We start from the raw sequence: 17,818 nt of genomic DNA, 5'->3' as shown, positions 1-17,818 counted from the left end.
ACATTACTGGTCACAGGGGGCTTAAATGAGCCCAGAGTGAGTGGGGGCGTTGTTTGTAGGAACCTGGTTCTTTTAGGCTGAGGGGCTCCCAGAGAGCCACCAGGACCCCTAGGCCACACCCTTCCCCCTCCTCCCCCCACAGGATGTGTAGAGATAAAAGATCTGAAAACCATGCCCCCCATCACGTGTCCAGGAGTCCCAGATAAGATCTTAGTCCCATGACAGTGCAGTTTAGGGCAACATCGTGGAGACCAGATTTTAGGGTGGAGGATGAAGAAAGTGGGTGTGTATGTGGAAGGGGTGGCTGTCCTATGGAAGGGGAGAGAAAGGTGGGTCAAGGCTGGAAGCCCAAATCAAAAGTCCCCGACCATCATCTGTAAAATGGGATTAATCATGCCGCTTTCGTAGATTGTTGCGAGAATCAAATGAGTTAATGCTCGAAACTCCTTGAGCACACAGTGCCTGGCACGGAGCGGGCGCTCAGCAGATGGTGACCATTGTTGTCACTGTGTTCCCTCCACACTTGGGCATCTACCAGCCAAAGCAGTCCCTTCCATTTTAGACACTGGCCTAGGCCCCAGGGGATACCCCGAGGATATTTAAGACTGTGTGGTTTGCCAACCTATGGGGGTGTTGAGAGTCTCACGAAAGGGGCGCAGTCTTCAGAACTTGCCAAGAAAGTCTTCCTGGGCGGCGCGGCCCTCGGCTTCGATTCTCCAGCGCCTTCTCCCGGGGCCTGAGCACGCCCCCCACAGGCAGTCCCTAGGAAAGCCTCTGCCGGGGAGCCCCGGAGCCCAGTGGCCCCAACCCCTCTCCCCCTCCCCCGGGCGGCCACCCTCGGGGGCGAGGCAGCCGGCGCGTGGGAGGGGACGGCGCGCCATTGGCTTGCGCGCGGGACCGAGAGGAGGGACCAGCGCGGGCCGCCAGACTCGGGTAAACCCCGGCCGCGCAGGACGCCGCGCGCAGTCCCGCCCGGCCCGGCCCTGCCCTGCCCCGCGCGGGCGGCGCGATGTGAGGCTCCCGAGGGCCCGAGCGTCCCCTGGCTCGCCAGCTCCGCGCAGCGCCGGCGCCAGCATGCGCTAGGAACGTAAGTTCTGTTCCCCGCCGCCGCCTCCGAGCCTCGCACGCTCTCCTCCCGCCGCCGGCCGGTGCCTGCGCAGCGCAGCCCAGCCCAGCCCGGCGGGGCTTCTGCCGCCCGCAGGGACCGCGGCAGACCTGGGGACCCCGTGCGTGCCAGCTGGACGCCCCAGGACCTCTTGGCCCCGGCGGATAATGCCGGGATTCCAGTGGTCGCCTCCCCCCACCCAAAAGGCGCAGCCCCGCAGCCCCTTCGGTTACCTCCCTTGGCGCTCTCCACTCGCACCGCCCCTCCCTCTGCCTCGGTTTCTCTTTCTACCCCGGCTTTCTCCCTTCGCTGTCTCCTCCCTGTTGGACTGTTGATTTCCCCCCTGCCTCCCCCTCAGCTTCGGAGCAAGAGAGAAAGAGCCAAGAGCAGTTTCTGTCTCCCTGGGGTCCGACTGTTGTCCCCGCGCTCGGTTCTCTGTCCCCTCCCCCCACCTCGCCATTGTTCCCCGGTCCAAGGAGTGCGCGGCACAAACTTGCGAGTGCCCCTCCTTCTGCCTTCGCCCCCGCAGAGCCGCGGACCGCGGTGGCGGAGTTCCCGCTGGCCGGACCTATTGGTTCGGCGGGCCGTGGGGGCGTCCGGCAGCCGGGTGCTCCCCGCCTGGGGTCCTCCAGCCCTCAGGCCCGGGTCTCAGAAAGTGGGTGAGTGCCTGGAGCTAGGAGATAAAGGACACAGAGGCGGAAGAAGAAGCCAGACTGGGAGAGACCCTGGTCTCCGGGCCTGCGAGGGAAGGAGGGATCGGGGGGAGGGGGAGGAGGCAGAAACCGTAGCCGCGCCTAAGACCCAGTTGTTGGGTGGGAGGGTCCGGGAAGCTCAGGTAGAGACGGACGCTCCCCAGTCTCCCCTAAGTCGCGCGCTCAGCGGGAAGGGGGCAGTGTGGGGCCATCGGCTTGGCTCTCGGTGGGCTGGGGGGTCCCTGCCAGGAGCAAAATAGTCGCATCCACCTCGGGGAGGGGTGGGGGGGGGGCGTCTTTCGAGGAAACGCCGGAACCCTGCGCGCATCCCGGGCGCGCCCCACGGGGTCCGGCGCTTGCGTTGCCTTCCCTTGCCCCGCCCTCCCCGCCCCCACCCAGTGCCCGGCTCCTGCCGCCCCCACGCGGTCTCAGGGCAGCGGGTTTCTTCTCTGGAGCAAGGTGGGCGGGGGCAGGAGTGGCCCGAGGCCGGGAACTCGAGGCCGGGAACTCGGGGCTCCTCTGGAGCCCAGCGCTGACGACCAGTACCCCCTTGGTTTCCCACCATCGCCCCGCGCTTCCTGGTTGATTTCCTTCAAACTTTCCCTGGTGGGGCGGTTCTGCTAGGAGAAGGCATCACGGCCACAGGGATGCCCACCCCAACTGGGCGGCCTCTTGGACCTCTGGTGGCCCGTGCAGAGGGGGCCAGAACCCTCTGCAGACCCTCTCTTCCTGCGAGCTAGAGATCCCAGGGACACAGAGTGGAATGGGGTGGGAGGCGCTGGTGGAGCGCCAGGAAGGGACACTGTCCATTCCTTAGCGGAAGCCTCACACCAGCCCCACACTCAGCCCAGGAAGAGGGAAAGTTTTTCTTGTTGAGTTGTTAGGACATAAGGAACTGTATATTCACCAGGTCTCTGTTTTCCTGTCTACAAAATGGGCCGTCTGGTCCCTGAGGTCCCCTCTGGCCCCATTAGCTGGAAGCAAGCTGCCCTGACTTCTCTTTTTCTGCCCACACGCTGTAGGTTTAATCAGTCCTTTAAAATTTAGGATGGAGGGCTGAGGCCCAACCAAAGGCCTTCACCCATGTCTGGCTGTCAACACCTGTTGGATGCCTGCCCCCAAGCTCCAGCTGAAGCTTCTCCAAATCTGTGCTTTGCTGCCTTCCCTCTCCCCAAATCTGATGATGGGCCCCCACCAGCTCTGGAGAAAGGGCCTGCCCCTCACTGTGTGAGGGTAAGAGAGTGATGAAATTAGCAGTGGCCTCTGGTATACATAGTTCAAGACTCGTCTTTACTTTCGTCTTTACTTTCGCTGTTTGAACAAATTGTGGGCCTATACCAAAGGTGGTTTAGTGAACCGAGTGCTGCTGGACAGTTCTGGGCACTGGGAGACAGTTGATAACAAAACGAAGACTCTTTCCCTCATGGAGCTGACACTTAAAAGGTAGAAGGACAAATAATAAAGTAAATTATATAGTGTATTGGGAGGCGAGGTGGGGGAGTTGACTGTCAGGAGTACTGAGGCCAGGGGTGGGGTTTTCATTTTATTTATTTAGTTTTTTTTTTTTTTTTCAAAGATTTTATTTATTTGACACAGAGAGAGAGAGAGATCACAAGTAAGCAGAGAGGCAGGCAGAGAGAGGGAGGGAAGTAGGCTTCCCGCTGAGCAGAGAGCCTGATGCGGGGCTTGATCCCATGACCCCGAGATCATGACCCAAGCGGAACGCAGAGGCTTAGCCCACTGAGCCACCTAGGCACCCCACGGTTTCCATTTAAAACAAGGTGGTTGAGGAGGTCTTCCTGAGGAGGTGACTCTTGATCCAAGGCGTTGAAAGCGTGAGCTGTGGGGATAGCTTGGGGAAATAAAGATCCTGCAGAGAATGGCCTGTGCAAAGGCCCTGAGGCTGAAATGTGTCTGGCATATTTGAGAAACGGTAAGGAGCCGCTGTGATTCTTGTGGAGTGAGGGGGTGGGGCAGAGCTAGGAGGCAAGGCTGACTGAAAAGGGGTGAAGCATGTTCCTTTCGCAGATGAGGAAAGTGGTGCTCAGCAATGACATGTAAATCACCCCAGGACATGCAGCGGCAGGATGGGGTGCCTTAGGTTCTGCCTCCTGGCCCATACTGTTTGCACTTTCCATGCATCTCAGCTACTCACTGGCAACACGGATTTGCATCCCTGCCAGGGTCAGGCCTGGCCAAGTGCCAGAAACGTGGAAGGGAGCCACCCAGGCTTAGTACCTCAAGGGGATCCGCAGCCCTGCCACCCACCCATTAGCCATCTCCCCAGGTTCTCCCTGCCCATCCATTGTGAGCGCCTTGGGACAATGTCTTTCACCTGACACGGAGTGACCCTTGTTCCCTTCCCATTTCCTACTTAAGTCCACCCCTTGTAAACACCCCATTCTGCATCCACATATAGCCCTTAGAAGGGGACTGAAGCTGGTATGGTCAAGGGGGAAACTGAGGCAAAGAAGCTGAGTCTCTTAGCCTGAGAATAATACCAACAACGTTATTACTGAGCATTCGCTATAAAACGGTTGCCATTCTTGGTGTTTTTGTGCATCTTCTCATCAGTAGGTGGTAGGTGTCCTTATTATACCCATTTCACAGATGAAGAAACTGAGGCCCAGAGAAGTGGTGTCACTGGCCCAAGGCCATGCAGCTAATAAATGGTAGAAGCAGGATTTAAGCACAGGCCTTTTAAGTCCTGATCTACTCCTTTGACCCTGAGCCAGAGCCCCAAACCCTAGAGGAGATGGTTGGTCCTGCACTATAGTTCTAGCCCATAGCATCCTGGGAAAAGTACAGGGACCTTTCTGCCTGCCTCTCCCAACCCACCCAGAAGGCGAATCACCTCTTGCTTCTGGAAGAGTTAGCTTAAAATACTGGAGAATCCCTACAAGGAAGTGCCCCTTCCCCACTCTTGTCTTCCCCTTTCAGAATTTTAGAGAGAGATAGGAGGGGCGATGGTGGGGGTGTATGGTGTGTGTCTGCTACCTCCTCACCATAGCCCTGGCCCCAGGACAGCCAGAAGTCAGGCTATCCCCATGGTCATGGCCCCCATGGGATTTGGAAGCACCAGCTGCCTTTGAGGGCCCTGACATGGTCCCTGGGCTGGTGGGGTCGGGGGGACGGGCCCATTCCGGGTTGAAAAGGATAGAAATTCCCCTTGTGCTCACCCTCTGCATCAGCAGGGACAGGGAACCCCCCCCCCCCCCCGCACAATGACATCTGAGTGGTGACAGCTGCTGGTCAAGGGGCTGGATCCCCCTTTCCCACCACCTTCAGACCCCGGGGCATGAGGCCCAGGGAGGTCCCCTCCTCTGTTCTGTCTTGTCTCAGCCTTTCTGGTGTGCAGGCAGTGTTTACTTTCAGTCCCTGAAGCTCTGGAGATGTTTATTTGTGATGAAAAGTTTGGGCTTCCCTCTGCCATTCTGGCAATCAGGCACCTTCAAAAGAAAGAGAATAGTAGATAAATCCTATGTGTCCCCAGGGGCAGCCGGGCAGCTGGAGCTAGGGCCTCGTGTCCCGTTGGTGTGTGGATTTCGAAGCCACATTGTTGAACATGACGGAGACCACACTCTCAGTTTTTCTTAGATGAGGCGACGGAGTCCCAGAGTAGGGCCCTGGTTTTGCCGTGGTGGCAGACAGACTCTCTGGGGACCCCAGCTGTTCTCTCCCCACTGGGCACCATGCCAGCTCCCGTGTACCGGGACATTCTTGGAAATGGGACATGGAGTGCCTTCTTTTTCTTGAGTCTGGGTTTTGTCTCAGGGACCAGGTCTGTCCCCACAGCGGGATTCAGATCCTGCCCCCTCCTCTCCACTGCCAGGGCTTGCCTGCCGCCCCGCCCTGCCCTTCGCATCCACCCTGAGCCCCGGGGTGGGGGGTGGGGGGTGGGGGGTGAGGCAGGTGATGGATGATGCTGGCAGGGCTCGTGGTCTGCTGGAGAGGCAAGGCTGACTCAGGCGGGCTCAGCCTTTAGAATAAGTCTGCTCTCGAGGGACACACCGCCAGGAAGCTCTGTGGCGTGTAGCCTCGCCTTGGCTTGGTGCTGTCGCCCCGAGACCCATGTGACCAGACCCGCACCTGGGGGCCACTGCGATGACGTCAGTCATGACGCCAGTCACGCATTAGTGAAGCAAGCCCCCTTTGTGTCCTGTGACTTCCTAGCTTGGCTGTAATTCTGCCCCAGCCTGGTAAGTCAGGCATCGTGACCCACATTTATAGCACAGGAATGGAGGGTCTTCAGGCTGACTTGCCCCACGGCCTCAGGCTGGTAATGAACGTGGGTCTATCCATGCCCACACCCCTTCAGCACAGCCTTTGAGATGTGAGAGTCACTCTGCCTGAGGGCTCAGGCTGGGGGGCTCTGGGTTGGGGGGGTCTTTGGAGGGGCCTCTGGGCCAAGGACCTGATGGCCCGCCCCAGGAAGGGACCACGGGGGTGGATGACAGGGGCTCTGGACCCTCTAGCCTCCCTGGCCTCCTTGCTGGCCCTTAATCCTTGCCTCCCCTCCTCTCGCTGCCCCCTCTCCTCAGTTGCCCTGTCCCATACCCCGTTTCCAGCTATTTTACACCAACATGATAAGAGAACAATGGGTCTCCCTGCAGCCCTTCCCTGGTCCTGCTGGGGTCACAGGGCCTTAACCCAAGGGATCCTAGACCCCAGGAAGGAAGGAAGTTCAGATGCTGGCAACCTGCCAGGGGCTTTCAAGAGGCGATGTGATGAGGAAGATGGCTTAGGGCTTAGTTTTTCCTAGAGGTCAGGTTCACCAAAGAGCACCCCAGGCCTGCACACACACACCGGCTTCTCTCAGGATGTTATTTACAGCGTAGTTAACTCGCTCCCAGTGTCAGCTCTGCAGCTCACCCTGAGAAGCTTGAGTAAGTCCCTCGGGCCTTAGTTTCTTCCTCTGTGGAGTGGGGGTGACAACACAGCCATTCTCACAGGGCTGTTGTGGGGGCTGCCAAGAATTCCTGGTCTGGAAGTACTTGTTCCCTGCCTCCAGCCCTCGGACAGATGCTCTCCGGGGCAGTGTCTACCAGATGGGGAGGGACGGGGTGGGAGGCACTGTCCCTCCAGCAAAGGGTCTTATTGGAAAAGGAAGTCGTTCTTGGCTGTGACGCTCAACGGCAGCAGCGACTCCCCCTGCATCACCGGGAGGCTTGTTAGCTGGTGGGTGTGCAGGGCCTCAGCCCCCCCCCCCCCCCGCCTCCAACCTCCCCCCGTCCCCACCCCCCCACTGCTGGTCAGGTTTTTAAGTCAGCCCTCATGGGCACAGTCTCCATGCCTGATGGTTTCTATGGAAACCAAGCTTCCTGGGAAGGCTATAGGGGAGTGGGGAGAGGTCCTTTAGGACCAGCATGGGAACCTCGATCCCGCCCCACCCGACCTCCTGCCAGGGCAGGGCCTAGGCAGCCGTCCCATAAGCAACACTGTCGGTTGCTGTCCTGCAGGGAGTCTGCAGCAGGGGCCGGGCCCCTTGACTGCCTTTGCTCAGCACCTCCTCACAGCCCTGTGAGCTAAAAACGAGTACCGTGGTTTCCACCAAGGCAGAAATGGAAGCTCAGACTGGTTAGGACACTTTTTGAGGTCACAGACGAGAAAAACTTGAGGTTTGAGCCCAAGTTTGCCTAATCATTGAGTATACGCCCCCGTTCTCCCATGACACCCGCAGCCCTGGTAAGCCTCTCTGTCCCTGGCCTCTGTCTAGTCATGACCCCTCTGTCTTGCTGCCATGGGGAGCTCTTTGGGGATGTTCTTCCTGGCCTCAGATGTCCCTGCACTTGATGGGAGAGCAGGTAGGGGAGTGGGGGAGGCAGTGCTGCAGGGAGTTAGACCTTGGCCAGCAGTGGGGAGGAGGCACTTTCCACCCCTTCCCCAACTCACGACTTGGTGAGAGCTATTTGGTGAGCTCCTCACACGCCGGGAAGTGTCCCAGGCTCTGTGAGCAAGACCTATAGGAAGCCTGGCCCTGGGATGCTGGCCTTCTAGTGATGGCCACGGTTTTTTGCAGAGGGGGCATGGCGATGTCTCACCACACTGTCCCCGCCCCCCAGTCCTGACCCCCATCATTTCCTGGGCACCCTATGGGCCAGACCCTTTGCCAAGACCATCTGTACCTACTCTCCTATGCCTTCAGCATTCTAGACCCACAGATCCGAGGCCACGGGCCAGGAGGAGAGGTCAGATTTGAAGCCAGCCCCGCCTGATTGCAAAGCCCCTTTCCTGCCTGTGCCTGCCACTGGCTCCTGTGTGGCCCTCTCCGGGCCTCAGCTTTCTGCCTCGTCCAGGGTGGGTTTGGAGCCAAGCCTCCGCTTGGGCCCTGCCCCGTCTAGCTGAGTGTGATCCCCGGTGTTCTGGGTGGGTCCCACTGCTCCCCATGGCCCAGATGTCACTCACTGGCCCGTGCTGACCGAGCACCCCCCATCCCACCCTGTGTGCAGAGATGCAGAGGGAAGATTCTTGGGCTAGGCAGCAGCCCTGCCTTCAGATCACGGGGTCTCTGGGAGCCAGGTGCCTGTGACAGGACTAGGGATATGGGCTGGCAGTGGGCCGTGGCTGTCCACAGGAAGACCCAGAGAGTCCAGGGGAGGGAGGGAGAGGCTGTGTCCCGGGAAGGCCCCTGAAGAACAAGGATGGTCAAGACGGGGAGCAGAGCGCAAGGAGGACCTTCCTGGCTGGGCAGTGTTTTTTTTTTTTTTTTGTTTTTTTTTTTTTTAAGGTTTTATTTATTCATTTGACAGAGATCACAAGTAGGCAGAGAGGCAGGCAGAGAGAGAGGAGGAAGCAGGCTCCCGGCTGAGCAGAGAGCCCGATGTGGGGCTCGATCCCAGGACCCTGGGATCATGACCTGAGCTGAAGGCAGAGGCTTTAACCCACTGAGCCACCCAGGCACCCCATGGGCAGTGGTTTTAGAACTGGAACAGCCCTGAAGAAGAACAGGGACTTGCTGGCTTTATTGGGAATCAAAGTGGGAGAGGCTGGCCAGGAGCAGAATGTAGAAGGTCGTGAACTTGGGCTCTGGGAGCTGCAGCTACATTGTCCCGGTTCCTTGCTTGGCAGGTTCTCCTCCACCCTCCCCTGCCCTTAGCCTCTGGCAGCCTGGCCTGGGGGAGGGGTGAAGCCCCGAGGGCCCTCCAGAGGGCAGCTGGCCCTGGAAAGGAAGCCACAGCCCTATCAGGCAGGCTTTTTCCATTGTGCACGGCTGAATGGCTGAATGAAGAAAGGGAAGTAGGAGTGGGGGGGAAGCAGGTGGGGCACCCCGGGTGTTCCCTCTCCCTAGCCTCCAGCACTTGTGCAGAGAGAGTGTTCTCATTAACCCCATTTCCCAGGGGCAGACACTGAGGCTGGGAGAGCTTCGAGGGGCAGCCCGAAGCCCTGCGGCTAGTTAGAGGGCAGACCCAGGACCTGAAGGAGCCTCTGGTCCACCCGAAGTGCAGGGAGTGGAGCGAGGGAGGTGCCCTCTGTCTCCACTTAGGTTAGAATGAGGCCGGCCTGAAAACACCTGTGGACCGAGAAGGGGAAGAAAGTTGAAGGGCAGATCGGAGGGGGCCATGTATGTGGGTTGCCTTGGGGGGCCTGGCAGGTGCGTAGGGGTACTGCAGTGGCCGCCCTAGGCTTCCCAGGCGGAGCCCGGTGCTGTGGGTGAAGAAGAGACAGAACTCAGTGCTCAGAGTGGTTAGCTGTGCTGAGACAGGTGCCGGGAATCATATTCCCTGGGGGATTCCACTCTCCTCAGGAGGCCTGCCCTTTGGGGGTGATAAGCTCCTTGTTGGGGGCTAGGCTCTGTAGGAGACCACAGTGGGTCCCACCAGCCCAAGTTCCTGATGGAGGTGCCTGTGGATACTGTCCCCCCTAAGAGTCATGCTGGTGTCTGATGGAACCCAGGACGCTACAGTCCCCTTGCCGTACCCTGTCCCTGGAGGCCAGCACTGCCATCCCCCAGAGCCCTTGCTTTGCAGATTGAGGCTTGCGGTGAAGAGGGGAGTATCCTGTGTGTGTTGGTGGGGAGGGCTCGTTGGGCAGAGGAAGGCAGCTGATGCTTTGAGCGGGGGTCTCTGAGACAGCCTGGGATCTGATGGGCTTGACCCAAGTGCCACCTTATGCCATGGGATGGAGATCTGTGCGTAACTGTCAAACTCTGGAAACAACCCAGATGTCCTTCAGTGAGTGACGGGATAACCAACGGGTCCATCTACTTTGTGGAATATTACTCTGCCTTAAAGAGGGCCGGGCAGGGGAAGGTGCCCAGCAGCCCTGATGAGCCCCTAGCGTTAGGTGGAACCCAAGAAGCTGGTCTCAAATGGTTCTAGTCTGTATGAGTCTATTTATAGAACGTGTTTGAAAAAACAGAACCAAAGCTAGAGGGACGGCCCACAGATCAGTGGCTGCGAGGGGCGAGGGGGGCGGGGAGGGAGGGCCAAGGCAGGTGTCCCGGTGCGCCGTTGGTCGTTCTCTGCATCTCTGCACTGGCTAAAAGTCGTGTAACTGCAAAACAGCAAAAAATGTTGGTTCTGCAGTATGTAAATGAAAAAGATGAAAGGCCAGAGGGGAGGCCGGAAAAGGAAGGAGGGCGAGGGCCGGGCTCCCCGGTGCTTTCTTGGCTGAGGGCAGCAAGGCCCGGCGGCTCCCAGCTGTGGCTGGCCAGCTCTCATGGGCCATCTGGAACTGGTCCACTGGGCGGTGGGAGGGACGCCAGGCTTCTTATTGCTTCTCTGGAGTTACAAGAAGTTGTGGGAAGTGCTGAGGCATGGGGACAACGCCTGTTCCCCTGGGGACCAGTGTGGTTAAACCCTGCATTCTCCTGTGGGGCTGGTCACCCCCCCCCCAATCAAATGGCCTTGGACTGTCTTCATCACCACCACCGGCCACATGGCCCCAGCGGTATGTGGGGAGGGGACCGCATAGATGAGAAACTGAGGCCTGGGGGCTGAACATCACTCAGCGGAGACCCCCGAGACTGACTTGTGTGGTCAGTTTCAAACTGGAGCTGCTTGGCTACTCCCAGGCCTTACCCAAGTCTAAAGCCACATTTCCCAGGCCCCCTGCAGTTTGATTCTGTGCCCTGGGGTTTATTTGTTTGGCTGCTTTGTTGTGTGTTAAGGCACTGGGAGGCTAGAAAACCAGAGGGGACCTGGGGCCATCTCTGCCTCTGGCAGCCCTGATCCGGGGCTTGGAGGCTGAGACTTGGTTGGGGCCACACACCACTAAGGTGGCAGGGTGACTGCGGCCAAGGTCCGGCAGGCCCAGCAGAGGGATGCACGATTTCTGAGCCCCTTCTGTAAGTGAGGGTAGTGTTCCGGCCTTCCTGGAGGGTGGCTGTGGGCTTCTATAGAATGAGGTGCTGGGCATGGGGTGCCGTGGGGGGTACTGGAGTGACTCAGCCCCGTCTCTGTTGGACTTCGTTGAGCTTGGTTTCCTTCTCTGTGGAATGGGTGTAAATAGTTCCCATCGCCTGCCAGGGATGGAGGGTACTGTGAAGAGAGGCGCACCGGGACACCTGCCTTGGCCCTCCCCTCCCCGCCCCCCTCGCCCCTCGCAGCCACTGATCTGTGGGCCGTCCCTCTAGCTTTGGTTCTGTTTTTTCAAAACCTGGGCCAGGTTTTGGAAGCCTTTGGCTCACTGGGGTCAACACTTTTGTCTCCTTCACATAGGTTTTGTGCTGACTGAAGGTGAGGACCAGCAGTCAATTCATCTCTGTGTCTCCCAGCCCAGTGCCAGGCACACAGTAGGTGCTCAAGTCCCAGCCCGAGGTGGAGCTGGGGGGTGGCTGGGGTGTGGGGACTGTGGGGGATCATGAGAAGACCCGGGGTAGGGAATGGGCTGGTGGTGGGTGTCCCTGACAGGAAGGGGCCCAGAACTTTTGCCAGCGCTCCAGGCCATCCTTCCTCTGGCTCTGCTGGGCTCTGGGGTCTTTCAGACCTGGCAGGTTTGAAGGAGGTTGTCTGTGAGACAGGGAGGGAGGGCTTGTTGGACAGAGAGATGATCTGGGAAAAAATTCAGTGTGGCGCCTGGACCCCAGGACTTGGGCAGATCTGCCCTCTTCTGGCAAGACCAGCCCAGACTCCTCTTTGCCCCCATCTCCCAGGAACCTTTGGATGTGGTCTCCCCTGGGGCCTAAATGCCTTTCCTGGGCCCACACGCTCCTCCAGGGCCTTCTGTAAGGCTCCATCCCGCCTGATTACCCGGGGTGTGCCGTGTCCGTGGAGGCCAGATGGGCTCACACAGCTGGAACGGCTTTTGGGACATGCTTGCCCACCCATTTTATAGATGAGGAAGCTGAGGCCAGGGAGGGGAGAGACTTCCCCTAACAGTCAGCTGGTTAGAGAGCTAAATACTAAGCCTGGCCCCCCCAGAGTTCCAGCTGCTGCCCCAGGCTAACAGAGACGTCTCAGCAGGCCCAGGGGTCAGGTGTGGCTGCCCCTGAGGTCTGGAAGCTGGACAGGACCCGTGGCTGAGGCAGGTGTCTCCCTTCAGCCCCTCTGCAGACACCAGCCTCCAGGGCAAGATGGCGACCAAGCAGCCCCCTCCTCTCATGAAGAAGCACAGCCAGACAGACCTCGTGAGCCGCCTGAAGACCCGCAAGATCCTCGGCGTGGGCGGGGAGGATGATGACGGGGAAGTGCACCGCTCCAAGGTGGGCTGAGGGGTCTGAAGCCGGACCCCGGGGTCCGCCTCTGAGCCCCCATCTGGGGAGGCGGCTCCAGCCTGCCATTCTGGAGAAGAGTAGACATGGTCTGTGAAACTGTGGGAGCCCCAGGACTTGGCTCATTATTTTTTTCTAGGAACTTCATGGAGACATCAGGGGAATAATGACAAAAAGAAAGATCATTAGAATGAATTTCATGCTTACTGTGTGCCCGTTGCTGTGTCAGTTGCTTTATAAGTGATTTAATCTGGCTAGTCTTGGGAGATAGTTATGAACCCATTTTATCAACAAGGAAACTGAGGCTCAGAGAGGTCAAGGATGTGTGCGAGGCCACCCCAGGCAGGGGCACAGCCAGGCTTTAAGCCCGTGTCCAGCTGAACCCTGAGCTTTTATTCCTACCACCATATTTTCAGCTTCCTGTAAGCTCTGGTGTCAAGAACAGGCAGAGGGAGGTGGCCTCAGTGTGACCCTCCCAGCCTGGGTGACCCTTTGGCTAAGCAGAAGTACCCAGGTGGGTCCCTGGGCATGCCAGGGGGGCTCAGGGAAGGGAGTGAATGGGCTGGGGGCACCCCTGACCCCGTCTTTGTCCACAGATCAGCCAGGTCTTGGGTAACGAAATCAAGTTTGCTGTTCGGGAGCCTCTGGGGCTGAGGTGAGCGTCGAGGGTGCGTTTGGGTGGGTGCCTGGGTATGGGGAGGGGTGCTGCGTGAGACCCTGCCTCGTCAGCTTCATCCCTGTGTCCCTGTGCCCGTGACTCCATCCCATCTCGTTCCCTCTCTCTAAAGCCAGCCATCCCTGGACACCTTGGCTGGAGAGGGGAGGGTCCCCTGGGCCCTGCAGGTGGCAGTGAGGGGGCCTGGCTGTGACTTTTCTCTCTATACCTCCCCAGGGTTTGGCAGTTTGCTTCCGCTGTGCTGTTCTCTGGCATTGCCATCATGGTGAGCCCCCACCCCCGCCCTCCCCCCCACCCCTGGGACCTGGCCCTGGGTCTGGCTCCGTGTGTCCCGCCTCTGGGTCTCTTCTGGAGACCGTCCTGGGGCCCCTGCTGCCTTCCCCCAAGGCCAGCATGCTAAGGCCCTACCTGTCAGGGCTCTCTAGCCCCCTCCCGAGTCCCAGCTCCGGACAGTCCTTCTCACCTGAACCCTGCCTGTTCTGGAGCATCCTAGATCCCAGGACCCATGTTCTTGACTCCGTGCCTCTGGGAACCTAGAGCCTTCTGTCCTGGCACGGGGGTGTAGGGGAGAGTCAAGGCGCTTCAGCCTGGCTTCCAGGAGGAAAGATGTCCAGGAGACATTCCAACTTTCCCCTGAACTGCCCACCCTGTCCACAGGCCCTCGCCTTCCCTGACCAGCTCTATGATGCCGTCTTCGACGGAGCCCAGGTGACCAGCAAGACCCCCATCCGTCTCTACGGCGGGGCTCTCCTCAGTGAGTGTTGCTGGGGCAGACGTGCTGAGGCAGCTGGGGCCCCACAGAGACTGAGAGGAGCGGGGGAAGCCTATCTTTTTCGGGGGGTGGGGGTTGGAGGGCTCCCCTCCCCTTCCCAGCACACATCAACCCCCTTCAGCCCAGGAGTCTGTCTCTGCTGGGTGTGTGCTGCCATCTTGTGGCCACTGCTGCAATGTACCCAGTGGACGGGGCGGCGTCTTTGACATCATCTGGGCAAAGGCTTTCTGAGGGCTTACTCCCTAGTGCACCTCCCGTCATCAGTCATCAGGGTGCTGAGATGAATGAGGTCCTGGCCCTGCCCTCCAGGACCTTGCCGCCTAGAGGAGGAGACAAAATCAACACAGTGCAAAACCCCTCCCACTCTTGGGCCTCTTGTGTGAACCATCCCGTTTCCTTTCTGATTTGAGTCACACATGGTGCCTGGTAGGAAGCTGAATTACAGCTTTTAAAGCCTCACCCAGGTAGTGTACCTCCTCCTCTCTGAAACATATGGCTCCCTTTTGCCTGCAGAATAAAAGCCCAGTCCTGTCACTTGGCTTTTGGGGTGGTCTGTGGCATGGATCCAGCCTACCTTTCCAGACCTGCCTCCCTCAGATCCCACAGCGGGCCCCGACTCCAGCCCCATCTCATGATGCCTAGCCCCCCCATGTCGGTAGGCCATGCCTCTGTAGATGCAGTGTTCCCGACCTTGTGCTGATGGTACTAATACCCATCCCCCAAGTGTCTGCCCAGGTACCAGGGGTGGGGGTCGGGGCCTGGCGGCAACTGGGATACCTTTAAGCCCTTCACTCAGGCAGTGGGAGACCTAGGGTTATAAGGTTAAGCCGGATGATGGATGAGTTTTAATTTGGGGAGTGTGAGTAGGGGTGGAGGATGAGGAAGTCTGGGATCCTGTCCTGGCTTCGAGGGGTTGGGTGGGTCAAGCTGCCTGCCCCCAGCCTGCTCTTTGCCCTTGACCACAGGCATCTCCCTGATCATGTGGAATGCTCTCTACACGGCCGAGAAGGTTATCATCCGGTGGACTCTGCTCACCGAAGCCTGTTACTTCGGGGTCCAGTTCTTGGGTGAGTCCCAAGGTGGGCAGTGAAATGGGGAGATGGATGGGGTGGGGGATACGGGCAGGGCCACTTGGCCCCTGGCTCTCCAGCTCCCCCCATTTGGCTTCCAGGAAGGGATGGAAATCTGAAGGGGAGTGGCGCACATGGCCGTGTTTACCCGTATGTGTGCACCCCTGTGCTCACACACCTGAGACGTACCTGTACCTTCTTGAACACACACACCCACATACATACACACACACAGACATATGTCCACAGCCTCCCACACACGTGCACCTGCAGCTTCCCATAACCCATCACTCCCTCGTGTACCCAGCACAGGTGTGACAGCGCACACCCAGTGTGGCCCACGTGCTCCCTCTCACCCCAGCATCTGTCCCGCAGGGGACATCGGACCAGATGTGTTCTTGAGGCCCGGCAGCTGGCAGGAGACCCCAGCGCAGCAGGTCATTCTGTGTTGGGGGTTGTGACACACACCCCTCCTCTGACCTCTGTCCCTTCCCGGTCTTTCTCTCTTGCAGTGGTCACCGCCACGCTAGCTGAGACAGGCCTCGTGTCCCTGGGGATCCTGCTGCTCCTGGCCAGTCGTCTCCTTTTTGTCGCCATCAGCGTTTACTACTATTACCAAGTTGGCCGAAAACCCAAGAAAGTCTAGCCCCTTGCTGGGCTAGGGGCCCCCGTGGGGCAGGGAGACCCTGCCTGGGGCCTTGGTTTCCCTCTGGCTCCTGGAAGGCAGGAAGGACCCTGCTCTGCACCAGGCCTGCCCCAGGCAGGTGGGGCCGCTTGCCTTCCTTTCCTCCTGGGCACCCCCACATGCTGTGATCTCCTGGACTTTCAGGCTTAGGGAGGGACAAGGCCTCGGCACCTCTGCCCTTCACCCCACACAGCAGCACCTCCTTTTTTTGGCTCTCTTGGCCTTCTGATCCCGTGGATAGACACTGACTGAAGAGCTTGAGTCATGGGGTGTTGGGCTAAGGAGTGGCTTCTGCCCCTTCTGCCAGGACACCTTTCTTTCGTTTGGGAGGGGTGCCCTGCTTCCCTGTCCTCCCTGCACCCCACCCACTCTAGTGCCCACACAGCTGAACGTGGCTTCTGTGTATGCCTGGAAGATCTGATCACTCGACCCTGCGCCCATCCTCCTCGGCGTGGGCCCTCCCCACCCGTGGGAGCCGCCGGCCGTCCCTCCACACACATCCCTACCCTTCCCACCACCCCACTGCGGGACTGACAGGCAGGGACCCCTGAGAGACAGGCCAACTGCAGCCAGAGCCCTTGTCCAGCCCCAGCCCGGCCACCACGGGCTCTGTCCTAGGGCCTCCCTCTAGGCTGCTGGAGGCGCTCAGGAGTCCCCTCCCTGCAACTGGCCTGGGCCCAGAGGCTCCCAGCAGCCTCCCCGCAGGCCGGCCCCGGCAGTGGGCATAAAGGACCCCGTGGAGGCTCCCGTGAGTGACAGGGTTTGGAGAGGAGGAAGAGAGAGAAGCAGCAGCGGCATCTCCTGGTCCCTTGTTGTGTCCTTCAGGGTCTGAGGTCCGCTTGGCTCAACCCCTCACCTACCGTCAGCCTCTCCCCGGGGTGCTGCCCCCGAGGCCCGGCAAGCTGGGACTGGGTGTCCTTCCAACTCAGCAGGGAAACGAAACAAATATTTCCACAGGCCGCGCTCATGTCCCCCACCCCAAGTGCCCCGGAGGAGGCTGACCGGCGGTTCCCTCAGAGCCGAAGCACCCCCTGTCCTGCCCCTGTCCCCCCGCCCCCATGTGCGTGCCCCTGTTGTCTGTCACTTCCCCTGCGCTCCTTCCCTCTGGGACACAAGTGCGTTCACTGGGCATGGTGGCCCTCGTGTTCTGGTGACAGTGTGGACAAAGGCAGCCCAGGGCCCCACACTTGCTTCTCCTCTCGGAATCCAGCGTGTTGGGTGGGGCAAGGCGGCTGGTGGGCAGGGGACGGCCTGGCTGCCGCCGGCCGCACCTCTGCCCGGGAACCTGGCCCTGCCTGAACTGGGCCCAGCTGTGCCCGCAGCCACGCAGCTGGTCCCTGGCACAGCTGTGGGGCGAGGCCAGGCCGCTCATGACCGGCTGAGCAGAAGGGAGAGGCTGGGCTCTTCCCTGACCTCCGCCTCCTGCCGCTGTCACGTGGTCCGCTACTCAGAATCCAGCTGCTTGCTCACAAGCCCTGGCCAGGGAGGGCACCCACTGCCTCCTGGCCACACTCCTGTCCTCAGCCCGACCCTAGCCTTTTAAGGCCTGTCTCCTCCTCTGATGGGGGATGGGTGGTTTGTCCTCGTCCCCAGTGGGTATGGTGGATCGGTGTCCCTGGGGTCGATGGCAGGGAAGTAGAAAGTTCCAGCTTATCTGTGGGGCTCGGGGGGCTGTGCTGGCCTCACCCCCACAAGCCCCCTCTCCCTGCTGGGGTGCACTGGGGCAGGCTAGAGGGCCGAGCTCGGCCTTGCCCCTTGGGGTTTGGTCAGGAGGGCCTGCTGGGATGGCTTGTGCTGCTGGCTTAGATATCAGAGCTGGGCCCAGGGGGAGGAAGCCTGGCAAACAGTCAGTGGTCTGGGGACATGGGGGATGTGGGGGACACTAGGCAAGGAGCCATTACTGTGATGGAGGCAGTGACAATGGGGAGGGGGACCCACACATCTGAGGAAGACCCAGGGTGGGCCCTCGTTCCATCCTGAAGGTTTGTGGAGACACCCACCCCCACCCCCAGCCCACCACTCTCTATCCTTGTCCCTGGAGCCCAGCACCCTCCCGCCAAGCTCCCGCCTCCGCCTCCCCCACCCCACCCAAGCAAGACCACCTTTCTTCACAGTCACTATTTATTCTTTGTTCCTTCTTTTTGTAAGAAACAGTCACAAAAACCAG

General features: G+C 59.6%; 1 protein-coding gene and 1 long non-coding RNA gene across 3 annotated transcripts; both read left to right on the top strand.

The window, feature by feature from the left end:
• The first annotated feature begins 944 nt into the window (after window positions 1-944).
• TP53I11 (tumor protein p53 inducible protein 11) lies at window positions 945-17,806 on the top strand. The gene is made up of 8 exons (XM_047691821.1): window positions 945-1,087; window positions 11,457-11,530; window positions 12,280-12,439; window positions 13,045-13,103; window positions 13,341-13,389; window positions 13,782-13,878; window positions 14,862-14,963; window positions 15,479-17,806. Exons 3-8 carry the CDS (start codon window positions 12,311-12,313, stop codon window positions 15,610-15,612), a joined length of 570 nt encoding a protein of 189 aa, XP_047547777.1. The 5' UTR covers window positions 945-1,087; window positions 11,457-11,530; window positions 12,280-12,310; the 3' UTR covers window positions 15,613-17,806.
• LOC125078742 (uncharacterized) lies at window positions 10,607-17,806 on the top strand. 2 transcript variants are annotated; one of them, XR_007120973.1, is made up of 3 exons: window positions 10,607-10,617; window positions 12,121-12,123; window positions 16,982-17,806. It is a non-coding gene; the product is annotated as an uncharacterized LOC125078742 (long non-coding RNA). The 2 variants fall into 2 exon arrangements; XR_007120972.1 differs by lacking the exon at window positions 12,121-12,123.
• Window positions 17,807-17,818: the final 12 nt, after the last annotated feature.

The sequence above is a fragment of the Lutra lutra genome, chromosome 10, assembly GCF_902655055.1.
Source record: "Lutra lutra chromosome 10, mLutLut1.2, whole genome shotgun sequence".
NCBI lineage: Eukaryota > Metazoa > Chordata > Mammalia > Carnivora > Mustelidae > Lutra > Lutra lutra.
Note: the sequence above shows the minus strand (reverse complement) of the source record. Positions and strands in the feature narration are given on the sequence as shown.

Coding starts and splice junctions, on each gene's coding strand:
- TP53I11 (XM_047691821.1), top strand. CDS start 12,311: ATGGCGACCAAGCAGCCCCCTCCTCTCATGAAGAAGCACAGCCAGACA. Junction 13,879..14,861: donor CTACGGCGGGGCTCTCCTCA/GTGAGTGTTGCT, acceptor CCTTGACCACAG/GCATCTCCCTGATCATGTGG. Junction 14,964..15,478: donor CTTCGGGGTCCAGTTCTTGG/GTGAGTCCCAAG, acceptor TCTCTCTTGCAG/TGGTCACCGCCACGCTAGCT.